General features: G+C 54.3%; 1 protein-coding gene across 1 annotated transcript; it reads left to right on the top strand.

Annotated features, from left to right (window-relative positions):
• The first annotated feature begins 2,748 nt into the window (after positions 1-2,748).
• Positions 2,749-10,982, top strand: NLE1 (notchless homolog 1). The gene is made up of 12 exons (XM_006033097.3): positions 2,749-2,963; positions 3,145-3,362; positions 3,515-3,594; positions 3,982-4,058; positions 4,423-4,520; positions 6,390-6,582; positions 6,800-6,935; positions 7,302-7,348; positions 7,540-7,742; positions 8,789-8,948; positions 9,101-9,171; positions 9,586-10,982. The coding sequence occupies exons 1-12, from the start codon at positions 2,829-2,831 to the stop codon at positions 9,596-9,598; spliced, it is 1,431 nt and encodes a 476-aa protein (XP_006033159.1). The 5' UTR covers positions 2,749-2,828; the 3' UTR covers positions 9,599-10,982.
• The last annotated feature ends 2,003 nt before the right edge of the window (positions 10,983-12,985 follow it).

Genomic DNA, 12,985 nt, shown 5'->3' with positions numbered 1-12,985 from the left:
AGAAGAGGCCAGGCTCATAACGTTGTGCTTTCTGTCCCTGCTAAATAGCTGCAACAGAATCCTCCCAAGGTTTCACTGCACTGGGGAGGAATCTCAACTGCTTGGGCCTGGCAGTCTTAACTAAAGACACCGAGGAAGATAAACGTGGAAATATGAAGGCTCTTGTTCTGTGCACAGAAATGGCACTGGTTTTACTAAATGTATTTTGGTGCAACCCTCTGTATGGCTCACGTCAAGCCAATTTAATAGTGGCTGACTCAAGCTACGTGGATCCTGGTAACGCACACCTTCCTCGGTGCTATAGCTGCTGGGCAAGATGAATGAAAGCACGGTCATTCCTGTATAGCAAGAGAAACTTGAAAACTGTAGGAAGGTGAGTGGCAGCACTCTGTCATAATTGCCCACGAGTCCTGAATAACCTCGAGCAAGTCTCATCGTCCTCATAACCTAAAGCTCTGGGCACTGGTAACCCCTAGCCAGTGCCGTTGTCTAGACTGTGAATTAAACAAATGCTTATAGGTAATATGACTATTCCTGTCTAAGCTACTTCAGCTCCAGCAGTTGGGGAAAGCATTAGGTTGGCCGTGGCAAGTAAGCACCAGATGTTTCCTTGTTCTGGGTCTACGTGCATTTTGATTCTTGTCTCCACCTCCACAACACTCGCTGAACCTGCTGGTTTCTAACGTCGCAGCATCTAGCTGTGACTGCTGGAAAGAGAAGCTATTGACTGCCTCCAGCCCACTTCCATCTTTTTGGTGAATGAATGTCCCTGTGCTGCAGGTGGATTGCTGCTCCCCAATGACTTGGTTTTGCTGCCCAGCGGATCAGTGCTTCTTATGCAAGGAAGGTGATGACTGCTCTGAAAACCATGCTCGGGACTTGTTTTTATTGTACACGTTTAGAATGTGCCACTACTGACGCTATGATGAAACCTAAATAAAGTGGGAGATGTGTAATCTGAACCTGCCTGGGTGCTGCTGTCTCTCCTTTGCTGGTGTGTTGCTCCTCACAGCATTGCTGCCTCGCACACATGGGGTTAAGGAGCAAGAGGCCTATTTTGTCAATGTAGTCCAATGGCAATACTTGCTCTTTAACTTCCCCTATCCCTTGGTACAAATTAACCCTCATTCGCAGCAAGCCTGCTTAGTTTGGAAGGGCGTCTTTGACAGGCTGTTAACTTAAATCCTGTGGAGCCCCTTTGTGGTCTTTGCAGTGGAGGTGCAACGCTGGAAGTTATTTCTTGGTATCGACGTGTGCCTTAGAACTGAACTCTGAAGAAATCCTTAAAAATGGGGGGGAGCACCTACCATGCTGGAGGATCCCTGAGTCTTGAATCAGTTTGGAGTAGCTCAGGTGTGAGCTCCTCCATTTTAACAGGGGGGCGTTAACTCTGAAGCAGAATGATAGCACCGTCCCCGTCAGCAGTGTCAGATCTGAGCCCTGGGCTTCCCTACGGGAGCTGCAACCCCAAGGAACCTTGTCTTCAGTCCTGTTTTAATTGGTGCTAGGTAATGGGGACTGTCCAGTCTAGTTCATGCACCTTCTTGGCTAGTGTAGATGAGCCATAAGCATGAGACATCTACACCAGTGGCTTTCTGTCTGTGATCCAGGAACACAGCAGAGCTGTGCGCACAACAGGCCAGTCTCTGGGCTTTGTTACTTGCTTCCTTTTTGGATGCTTGCTCTTGTTTAATAAAAAACATATATCAATATGCTAGTAAATGCTGATCTCCCTGTTCTCGTTCCTGACACGGCTTCCTTTGATGTGAGATTGCAATGGAAGGAAGACGTGGACAGAAGTGACTTCTTGGTAAGCATTTTTGTTGTATGCTATGCTAAAGGCTTGGGCCTGTATGTGGGGTGTCTGCCATGGATTTGGGAGCATCTGAAGCCCCAGGCTGGAGAGTCTGGGGGACGAGATCCTTGCCAATGGTAGCACCACATGGGTTTGAACAACTGAGCTCTGCTCGGTTGATGGAATTGGGAATTGATCTGGGCCCAGACGCAACATTTATATTTATGTATGCTTATAGTTATATATGTATCTATATGAGAGAGAGATACGTGTCTATATGAGAGAGACATGTCCATGTCTGGACGTGTCCATATCTGGATGTATATTGGGTCATTTGGGCCCAAATCATACATATCAATATATCAATCTCTTGTATATGAGATACCTACATCAGTATCATATCTATAGATAGATATATCTATGAGATCTATATATTTCTCATATATATATGTGAGATGGATCGATATATATACACACCTCGCACATGTCCATATGCATGTGTCTACATATGAACATGTCCATATGCACGTGTCCGTATATGGGCATGTGAGAGGTGTGTGTATATATCCATCTCGAAGATATATGGATCTCATAGATATGACTGACCTATATAGATACGATCTTGATATAGCTTAGTATGTTGATACCAATATATCGGTATGTAGGATTTGGGCCCAAATCACCCAATATAGTGATTCGGGTCTAGACACGACCTTTATAAATATGTAAATGGTATAAACATAGATATAGAGCGGGGGGAGGGGGTGGCCGTGGCCGTGCTGCCTTGCAGGGACCGCTGGCACCGGACCGCGCCGGCCGGTTTGCAATCCCTCGCTGCACGGATATCCCGGGGGGGCCCTTTAAGGCCCCCCCTCCCCGGTTGCCCTTACCGCCGGGACGTCCCAGCCGCGTGCATCGCGAGACGCCGGCGTGAGCTCATCGGTGCGCGCCGCGCCGCGCCGCGCGTACACACGTGCGGAGTGCGGCGGCGCTGCGGAGCTGCCCGGCTCGGGGCCGACTCCGACTGCCAGCCATGCAGGAAGACGTGGAGCGGCGGCTGATCCAGTTCAAGGATGAGGCCGGCGAGGCCTTGGGCTGCCCCTTCGACGCCCCCGTGGACATCACGCCCGACAAGCTGCAGCTGCTCTGCAATGCTCTGCTCCAGGAGGTCTGTGCCAGCGTGGGGGCAACACAACCGCTGCTTTCACCCAGCACCAGGGGACGGGCACAGGGGGCACCTGGATCTGTGACTTCTCTACCTGGACAGATTCCCCCCCCACTGCCCGGATGCACCCGCCGGTGGGGGCGAGCCAGCCTGGTAGAAATTGCCCCCATCTCTTGTCTTCCAGGAGGAGCCACTGCCTTTGGCCTTCTACGTCCAGAATGCTGAAATCGTCGCGTCGCTGGAGCAGACGCTGGCGGGGCAGGTGGTGGAGACGGAGCGAGTCCTCGACATCGTCTACCAGCCCCAGGCCGTGTTCCGGGTGCGAGCCGTGACGCGCTGCACCAGTTCCCTGGAGGGGCACACGGAAGCTGTCATCTCCGTGGCCTTCAGCCCTACCGCAAAGTAAGAGGCAGCGGGGCAGGATTGCCGGGGCCCGTTGCTGGGCCGGCTGGCAAGGGGAAAGGAAGAAAGCGCCTGGCCTGGGGAGGCGCCAGGAAGCAGCCCCATCCCACGTGCCGCCCTGAGCCCACACGGGCTGCGTGTCGCTGTTGCAGGTACCTGGCGAGCGGCTCTGGCGACACCACCGTCCGCTTCTGGGACCTGAGCACAGAGACGCCGCAGTTCACAGCCAAAGGCCAGTGCAGCAGGAGGGAGGCTGTGGGGTGGCCCTAGGCACGAGGGGGATCCAGAGCAGGGTTTGAGGAGGTCCTCGAAGCAGCCTCCTTTCCCCTGGCTTTGAATCCAGGGCTTGGAGCAGACTCGGGGCTTGGTGACGGCACCCCCACGGCACGAGGAGCCTGCCTTGCGCCCCAAGCAGTGTTCAGCGGTGGTTCCCCTGCCCACCTGTGCTGGAAAACACTCCCGACAGGCTCACTCTGTCCTGGAGCAGGGCATGGACGTGAGCCCAGGCAGCCTGGCTGGGGCAGGTGCAGAGAATGCCCCCTGCCCTCACCCAGCCCTTGCAGGTGACTGCTGCCTGCAGGCCAGAGCCTTCCCCTCACTGCTGCGCTCTCCCCTTCAGGTCACAGGCACTGGGTCCTCAGCATCGCCTGGGCTCCTGATGGCAAGAAGCTGGCCTCGGGGTGCAAGAACGGGCAGGTGCGTGTCAGTTCTCTGCTCAGTCAAGTGCTTGTTCCAAGAGCGGGGTCAGGGGGAAATGACCCACCACAGAGCAGGAGACATCCCACCTGCACGGTCCAAGAACCGGCCTTTCCAGCACGCTGTAAACACGGCCTCGCACAGCAGCCGCTTGCTGTGCAATTTGATTGCTGCATTTAGTCTTCTGCTACCATTGGCTCTTCTGCCTTAAGGCATCCGCTCGCTGCTGCAGGGATTGGGAGTAGTCCTTTGGTGCCTTCCCCTGTTATCAGCTGTCGTCCCTCTGGGCTGGGGGGTGAAACTGCTTCTGTGCCACGGTGCCTGTGGTTGGTGACCCGATGGCCTTGCATGCTCTGCTCTCCAGATACTCCTCTGGGACCCGGCCACGGGGAATCAGATCGGCCGAGCACTGACGGGGCACTCCAAGTGGATCACGTGGCTGTGCTGGGAGCCACTCCACATGTAAGTAACCTTCCAGCCGTGGCTCCTGGCTTTGCTGATCAAGAGAGGACACGCTTCTGCCATGGCTCTCCGCAGTGCCTTGGCTGGGAACAGAGCAAGCGTGTAGGAAAAGAGACGCAGAAAAGCAAGTAGTGCTGGGGGACAGGAGAGGTGTGGGCAGTGGGCTGGACACTAGGCTGGAGGTGAGAGACCTGGGTTGGAGTCCTGGCTCTGCCAGGCATGCTGGGGGGCCTGTTTCTTGTGCTGCATGATGAAGACTTAGGACTAAAATATGCCAGGGAGCTCCAATTACCACCTGGTAGCAGCAAACATCTTTACAAAGGCTGGGAGCAGGGATTTGAACTCGGGCCTTCCTGCCTCCCTGTTGCAGCTTCCCCACATGAAGGGGTTTGGAGGGCTGAGGCTGGGCTTGTCTCCCTGAGTTGTCCCCCCAGTCCAGTTGTGCCCAACCCCAGCGCAGAGTAGGGAAGGGGAGGGGGAAGACTACTGTCTGCATGCTGATGTGGTCCTGCTGGTGCTGAGAGCTCCCTCGGGGCCCTCCTGCTCCCCCAGCTGCCTCAGCCATCCGGTTCGTTTATCATGCAATTCTTTATATGTGGACTTGGTGCAGCTCTGCCAGGAGGTGCAGATGATAGTCCAAGGCATGATAGAAATGCCCTGGAGCAGAGCCCTGCCAGCAGAAATCCCGGGGGAAGCTTCAGCTGCTCGCAAACAACTAACTGGATTAAAGGAAACTGAGTGGTGGGGGCAGGAAGAGAAGAAATGGTTCTCTCGGGTCTGCAGCCGCCTGGGCTTGTCCCTGCTCTGCTCCTGTCGCTGTGGAAGGGCCCTGCCCTTGGTTCCAGGCTTTGCTCTTCCGCTCCCTGATCCAAGTGAGCTGCAGCCATGTTGCAGGCTGTGCCTCCCAGGTGGGCCCTGCGATGCCAGCTGCTCGTCCACCATCTAGTTCAAGCTGTACCTTAGGAGCCCAGTCTCTCTTCCTCTGTCTCTCTTTCTCTGGCCATGCCCCCTTCTGCCTACTCCCCCATGTGCCTGCCTGACCCCTGGCCCAAAGAAGTTACTCTCCTTAAGAAGAGCAATGGTTTGCACTGCTCAAAGCACAGCAGTGCTGCAGGGATTGGCCAAGTCCCACTCGTGCACCTCAGGCACACAGGAGTCCTTCCTTGCCCAGCCCAAAGCCTGCCTTGGTGCTTGTACGTTACAGGGGGGGGGCAGACTTGATGCCTGGCTCCCTGCCCAGTGCCCTTTGCAAAGCTAAAGGAGCCATGAGCAATTTGCGATGTGTTGCTGAGTTCCTGTTGAATTTGCCCTCCCAACTCGATGGCCACTGAGCTGGGCTTTTCTGGGGGGTGATTGGAACGGAGCCCGAGACTGTCCGTACGTCTGGCTTGTGAGGTGCACGGGCCTACTCCCCAAGCGTAGCCTTGAGCGCCTTGTGCTTCTGGAACCTGACTGGGCAGAGGCATTAGCAGAGCATCCTGCGACACGTGGCCAGAACACATTACACCACAAACTGACATGTAATGACTGCCCGCTGCTTAAGAAAGGGAGAAGTCCCGTGCCCAGCTGATGTGGGAAGCAGTGGGAGGTTGGCATTTCTGTGTCAGTAGGCAGGAGGGCTTGCAGTGGTGCCCAAAGCCCAGCTGGGTGGAGCTACTGGGATCTTACGCCTCACCAGAGAGGCTGCTGCAAACATCTGGGAAGGGCACAGGCTACAAACTGCCTGGGAGCTCCCCTAAAGAAGTTGCTCTCTGGGTCTCTCATCTGAGCACTCACCCAGCCTTCTCCTCAGCTGAAGATCTCGCGTCCTTAGAGAGAGCCTTTGCAGGGGGCCCTCCAGCACCGTGCTTTGTCTCCTCCCCTCCCCAGAAATCCAGAATGCCGCTACCTGGCCAGTGCCTCCAAGGACGGCAGCGTCCGGATCTGGGACACCCTCGGGGGCCGGTGCGACAAGATCCTCACTGGGCACACGCAGTCGGTCACGTGTGTGAAGTGGGGCGGAGACGGGCTGCTCTACTCCTCTTCGCAGGACAGAACCATCAAGGTCTGGAGAGGCCAGGATGTAAGTGTGCCGAGCAGTGCCCTGTCTGGCCAGGCTGAGGAGCTGTGTGGATCGCTTCACAATGGTGTGGGAGGGTTGGAGAAGCTGAGGTATGGGGGGTCGTTGTGGGCCTGGAGGTTTCGTGGCCTGATGAGGCCCTGCCAGGGCTGATGGAAGAGGGGGCAGGGAGCTCCTGCATTCATCCCCCTCTGAGCCCGTGGGATCACTTTGCTTTCAGGGGGTTCTGTGCCGCACCTTGCAGGGCCACGCACACTGGGTGAACACCATGGCTCTGAGCACCGACTACGTCCTCCGCACAGGCGCCTTTGAGCCTGCCCAGGCCTCTGTTAACCCACAGGATATGAGCGGCTCCTGTAAGCGCATTTGCCTGGTGGCAGGCTGGGGTGGGTGAGGGGGTGGGCCAGGGCACTTTCCTCATGGCTACCAGTGCCCAAAGTCCACCCGAGTGGTCCCAGTCCCCTCCCTGCTCCTCTGAAATCATTAGTAGTGGCTTTCCCTTCTCTGAGAGCCTCATGCTCTGCAGAACTGGAGGCCTGCACACATGCTGTTGGAGGTCTGAGAGGAGGCGAGTTCGTGCCCCCAGATTTGTCCCCTTTGGCATCCTTCCTGGGTAACACCCCGAGGGAGTAGACTCCATCCATACAGCCCAAAAGTCCAGCTCTGTTGTGCTCCTGTTTGCCATCCCGTGTCTAATGCCCCTTCTCTGCTTGTGCTCACAGTGATGGAGCTGAAACAGAAGGCACAAGCCAGGTATGACCAAGTCAGGGTAAGTCTGCAGCAGGAAAACCCCCTGTGCCTTGCTCTGTAATGTTGGTACCGACCAGCACAGAAAGAACAGGCTGGGGCTGGCTCCCTCCTGCCTGCTTTTCCCCCCAGGGGTCGGGTGAGCTTCACGCTCTGAGGGCACAGCCTGTGTACCACGGTGTGGTGCTGAGGCATTTCGTTTGCTTGCTGCAGGGTCAGGGACCAGAGAGGTTGGTCTCAGGGTCAGACGACTTCACGCTGTTTCTGTGGAGCCCAGCAGAGGACAAGAAGCCGCTGGAGAGAATGACGGGCCACCAGGCCTTGATCAACCAAGTCCTCTTCTCTCCAGACACGCGGGTCATAGCTAGCGCTTCCTTTGACAAGTCCATCAAGCTCTGGGAAGGCAGGACGGGAAAGTAGGTTCCTCCTCCAGAGGCATGAAGCTTGCTTGTCAGGCCACGTTGCAACATGCAGGTTACACACGGGAGGGAACACAGCACGGACTCAGCCGAGTAGTCAGCCTCCTCCTTAGCCTGGCGCACTGCTCTGCCACAGACTCCCTGTGTCCTTGGGCAAGTCCCTTAATTCCCCTGGCTCCAATTCATCCTGTGCTGTAGGCCTTGTTCTTAAGCTGCTGCATAGCTCCACAACATTAGTGCCAGTGCCCCACACCCAGGTGCCGTCCTACTGGTTCAGTGCCAAGGTGCCCAGCCCCCGGTGCTGCAGGTGAAGCTCTAGATGCCCCAGTTGCAGACTGGGGTGTTGGTTGGGCGCACCCAGCATGCTTGGCTCCTGCATTTGCAGAATGATGAAGGCTTGGCTGCTCCTCCTCCACCCTGCCTGGCTGCAGGTGGAGCCCTGGAGCCCAGACACCCCCAATCTAGCTCGCCTAGCATCATGTGGAGATTGCGCTCTTTGGGGAGTGGCTGCTCCTTCGTTCTGTGTCTGTGTGGCACCTGGTACGATGGCAACATTATTTGGGGTCCCTCAGTACTCCTGCAGTACAAATGATATTCCAGGGTCGGTTATTCCTCTGCATAGCATGAGTGGTTATATGGGATAGCGGCCATTATGGTGCCTGCAGCTGAGACTGGGCTGCCTAGTAGCTGGAAGAGCATCTCTGATAGGTCTTGAAGGAACAATAGGGGAGGATTTAGTATCTCTTCAGTCCCTGGCTGCATACTAGAGAGTGGCCGCAATGGCACCTGTACACAGTTGAGAAGAGGCTAATGAACTATCTTACCAGCTGGGGAGGGGCATGGGTGGAGTTAAGCCCATCAGTGGGAGAAGTGCTAGGCAGTTTGGAGCCTGTTGGCCTTGGTACAACCATGGGTGAGCCATGTATCACCCGTCTAATGGGCGTGTGTTAGTACAATGTGTGCCCGCAGAGAGGTACACCATTTGGGATGAGGCCTGTGTGCTTGACTACCCATCCTCACCCCCCCAACCCTTCCCGCCGCAGGTATCTCACCTCGCTGAGGGGCCATGTCTCAGCTGTGTACCAGATTGCCTGGTCAGCGGACAGCCGCCTGCTGGTGAGCGGGAGCAGCGACAGCACCCTCAAGGTGTGGGATGCCAAAGTGAAGAAGCTGGCCATCGACCTTCCCGGCCATGCCGACGAGGTAGGTCTGCCCATCGTGGAGGGCCTGGGACGTGCCCACTCTCTAGAGAAGGCAGAGGCTAAGCTCCTTTGCCATGACCACAAGGCTGGCGGTAGGGGGAACATCCGCTCTCCTTTGACTATGGCAATAACCCAGATCTCTTGCATTGCTAGGTGTTTGCAGTGGACTGGAGCCCTGATGGACAGAGGGTGGCAAGCGGGGGGAAAGACAAGTGTCTAAGGATGTGAGTATCAGCCCCTCCAAAACCAACACTTCCCAGCCCCCCCATGTCCACACAACACGAGTGTCAATGCAGCCTTTTGCCTCACTAAATGAACTGTGCTTCATTATTGTCACCGGATGGCAGCACTGAGCAGACCCAGCTGAGATTAGGGCCCCGCACAGTATACGTACATCCAGAAAACAGACCTTGCTTACAGTCTGGATAGACCTGAGTTTTCAGCTGATTCTGCCCAGCTTGGCTCTGCATTGTGGTGGTCCCTGAGCTCCCAGGCTCCTCTGCTGGCTGTTTGCTGGAGTTCTCCACCACCCACCTTTTTGCCAGGCTTGCCTTTCAGCCCTGATACAGCCTGCAGGCCTGCGCTCTCCGTGGTACCACCGTTGTCCTCATGGGACCCCATGTTCCTTCCCTTTGCAGATGGAGAAGATAGGAGGCAGCATGGAGAGAACCTGCCGGGTGGAAGCTGGCCCCTGCTGTGGCCTGGTGCGTAGCAAGGGTTGCTCAGGACAATCTCATCTTCTGGCACATACACGTGTCACTCGCTCAGCCCTAATTTCTAATTAGGAAACGTTTAACTCGGATTCTTTTTATGACCCAAAGACTTTTCCTTTCTGGATCCAGATGACTCTGTTCCTGACTTTTAATGTGCCAAAACCCCTTAGAGCTGCAGATCTACCAGTTCTGTTGGGACCCCTGCGCCCCCAAAAAGCCTGCTCTCTCAGGGGAGAGGGGTGCAAAGATGGAGCCTGTTCATGCTCTTTGCCTTCATTGTCACTGAAGCCTCCAGGGACCAGAGCATTCAGTGTGGGCAGAAAAGGTGGGTGTCCCCACCTAACCTTCAGCAAGATGAAAGGGGGAAATCCATCGTATTGTCTCCCGGCAAAATTCAAAGCTGATGTTTGCCTGGGGCGGGTGTCTATGTGTGAGTAGAGTCTCCTGGCTGCCTTCACTGCATTGGAGTGGGGGAAGGAGGAGGTTTTGCACCTAGGCTGGTAATCATTCATAATGGGCTGCCTGGAGCATTGTTTCAGTCAGTCAGCAATACCCCACCTGCCTCAGTCCAGGGAGCAGGCTGCTTGCTTGACTTGTGTGTGTTCTGCACCAGGGCTGGGAGGACCAGGTGCGAAATGAAAGCTGGTGCCCGCACTGCATTGAGTTTCCAGCCTCGGCTGTTACCTGAGAGCAGAGAAGTGAGGGCTTTTGCTTCTGGGAGTCGGTGACTCTCCCAGCCCTGCTAACACAGCCTGGCTTGGGTGCAGAGGGCTGCGGGGAAAGATAAAGCAGCCCACTGTTGTTTCTCTTCCATGCAGCTGGGGATATCTGTGGGGTGGGATTGTCTGGTCCCGTCCTGTTAGGTCAATGGCGAAACTCCCCCATCATGATGCAAAGTTATTGACAAATCAGTTGGAGCACGGGGCTGTATCTCTTCTGTGAACACACACTGTTTATACCTGTGAAGTCTAAGAACTGGGCAAATCCAAACATGACTAATAATGAATCAATCGTGTGCTGTCAACTCCTCGGCAGTAATTGCAATAAATGTGCAGCAAGGACCAGAGCGTTCTCCCTCCAGAGCTCTTGTTGGGGTTTGTAAGTGGATCGTTTGGGTTTGTGGTGTTTTGCCCATCTCAATGGGGAAACTTGGCATGGCTTTGTGCCCGGTGGTGGGACTCCTGCCCGAACATCATGCTGCTGCAAGGAATGCTGACAAGGAGAGCAGGAGGTCAGGACAGTAGCCTAACCCAGAGCAGCTTGGGTCCCTGCTTGGCCATGCTTTCCTTGCGAGAGCCTGGGCATGGTGTTTAGGCTTTCGTTTCTCTGAGCTGTAGCTGGGAATACTCTTTCACTGCTTCACAGGTCTTTCCCTGCTTCACAGGGGTATTGAGCGTGGATAGGGGGTGCTCAGGTGCTGTGGCACTGGGTCAAGGCAATGCCAAACCTCAGGGAAGATGCAATGCCAGAGTTACCAAGTTGGATTGATCTCTGCTGCAGCAGATCAAGAGGCCCAGAGACAAAGGGTTGTTCTGAGACCTGAACTACAACTGACACCCAGGGCCCTAGGTCAGCATTGCAAGGCACCTTCCTGCTCCATAAGGGGATGAAGCGTCTTTGTTGCACAGCTTCACACCACCCACAAGGCAGTGTTTCCAAGTCAGATTTCAGGTGAGCACTTAAACACCAGCCCAGGCTCATGGTGCCTCTCACGTGGTACCCAGCTCGCTGCTTTCTGTCCAGCACATGTGGAGATCAGTTCTGTTTCACCAACCCTACAAAGCTGGGTTAGTTAAAGCTGTGAGGCTGTGACAGTCTCTTGGCCCCAGTCGAGCCTGGAAGATACTGGAACTTTCTTCTGGCTCACTTCAGCCCAGTGCTAGATGCCTGACCTCATGAGCAGCGAGTCCAGGCAGAATAACTTTCTGGCTTCAGTTATACTGACGGCTGTGTGTTCATCTTTCACTAATGTCACTGGAAACGTGGTTGTAATTCTACAGGTCTGACAGATGCTTTTCGAGCCTCGTGTGCTGCTATTACCGTGACATGGATAATTTTCTTTGAGCTGTTATACAAGACAGAGACCAGGTTTCATTGTTCTGGAAATGACCACCAGCCTATCTGCTCCTCAAAACCACCAAGCGGAGCTGAAGGTTGGAACAGAAGGTTACTTATATAACGTGTATTGATATTAGAGAGTACCAGCAAACTGCTGTACCTCTCAGCATATCCCTCTGCCAGCCGACTCGCCTGACTCCTATCTGCACAAGATCTTCTGGGAAGAACTCAATATGTACATGGTTTGGTAATATGCTTCCTGCAGAGTCGCCTCGCGCTGAATTGTAAGGCTGTGCTGTGTCTGTCTACAGAAGCAAAGCAATTCGCACTTTACTGGTGTGAAGGTTGTAGCATGTGAGGTACGATGGTTCAGAGGGGTAGCTAGTAACTGTCTTTCAGTCTGTCTCGTCCTAGAGATGGAGTCAAAAATGGTGAGAGAAAAGGATTCTCAAAGTAGCCTTATCTTTAAATGTTAGCCCAGTATAGAGGAGGGGAAAGCCCACACCAATGATCCTCAGTAGTTATTGAAGGCTTTGTGCTGCCAAGAAACCAACCTGCCTTCCACCTTTCCACAGTAAGTGGCATCCTCCTTTTACAGACCAGTAAGTGGAAGTGCAGCAGAGGCAAAGGCCTCAGAGCCAGGATTAAAACCCCGAGGTGACTTTATGCTCGGTCTGCCCGTCTGGATTGATCAGGGCATTGGTTTTCCATCTCTAAACAGAAACCAGCTTTTTCAGTTGAGTGAGGCGTGCTCCTCCACTTCCTGTCCTAAACACATCGTGTTGCTGTGGTCACCTTCTCTCCTGTCCTCTATCCCAGTTGTTAGTATTTAGTACCAAATCGAGTCCACGTAAAACTGGCTTCCATAGCTCCTAAACATGGGCATATACGGCTGCTTTTATAAAGCTCTCGTACAAATGGATGGGCTGACTGTATATATGCGTTCCCTGAAACATGCAGTTTCAGCTTTGTATAATTTGGCATTTTAGCCACATGGTTGAAAATCCACCTCTTCATGCTTATTTACTTACAAGATAAACTGGCAAAAAAACAGAACGTTTTCTCAAATCCAAATACCCTACAGTGTTGTTTTGGGGTTTTTCTCCACTTGCATGACACCAGCATCCAGGTGAAACTAATTCCAGCCTTTTCCCCGCAGTGGTCCGTAAAGATCTCCTGGCACTTAGGAGAGGAGGAGTGGTAACCTCAGTCCCTTGGCCAACCTTCAGCTTAAGTAATTTCTGCCTAGCTGAATCCCATGCCTCAC

The sequence above is a fragment of the Alligator sinensis genome, unplaced genomic scaffold, assembly GCF_000455745.1.
Source record: "Alligator sinensis unplaced genomic scaffold, ASM45574v1 scaffold1801_1, whole genome shotgun sequence".
Lineage (NCBI taxonomy): Eukaryota > Metazoa > Chordata > Crocodylia > Alligatoridae > Alligator > Alligator sinensis.
This window is presented reverse-complemented; position numbering and strand designations above follow the sequence as displayed.

Bases quoted from the DNA above. Each gene is read 5' to 3' on its own strand.
- NLE1 (XM_006033097.3), top strand. From the start codon at position 2,829: ATGCAGGAAGACGTGGAGCGGCGGCTGATCCAGTTCAAGGATGAGGCC. The intron at 4,059-4,422 runs GTGCGTGTCAGT...TCTGCTCTCCAG, and splicing joins CGGGGTGCAAGAACGGGCAG to ATACTCCTCTGGGACCCGGC. The intron at 7,349-7,539 runs GTAAGTCTGCAG...TGCTTGCTGCAG, and splicing joins CCAGGTATGACCAAGTCAGG to GGTCAGGGACCAGAGAGGTT.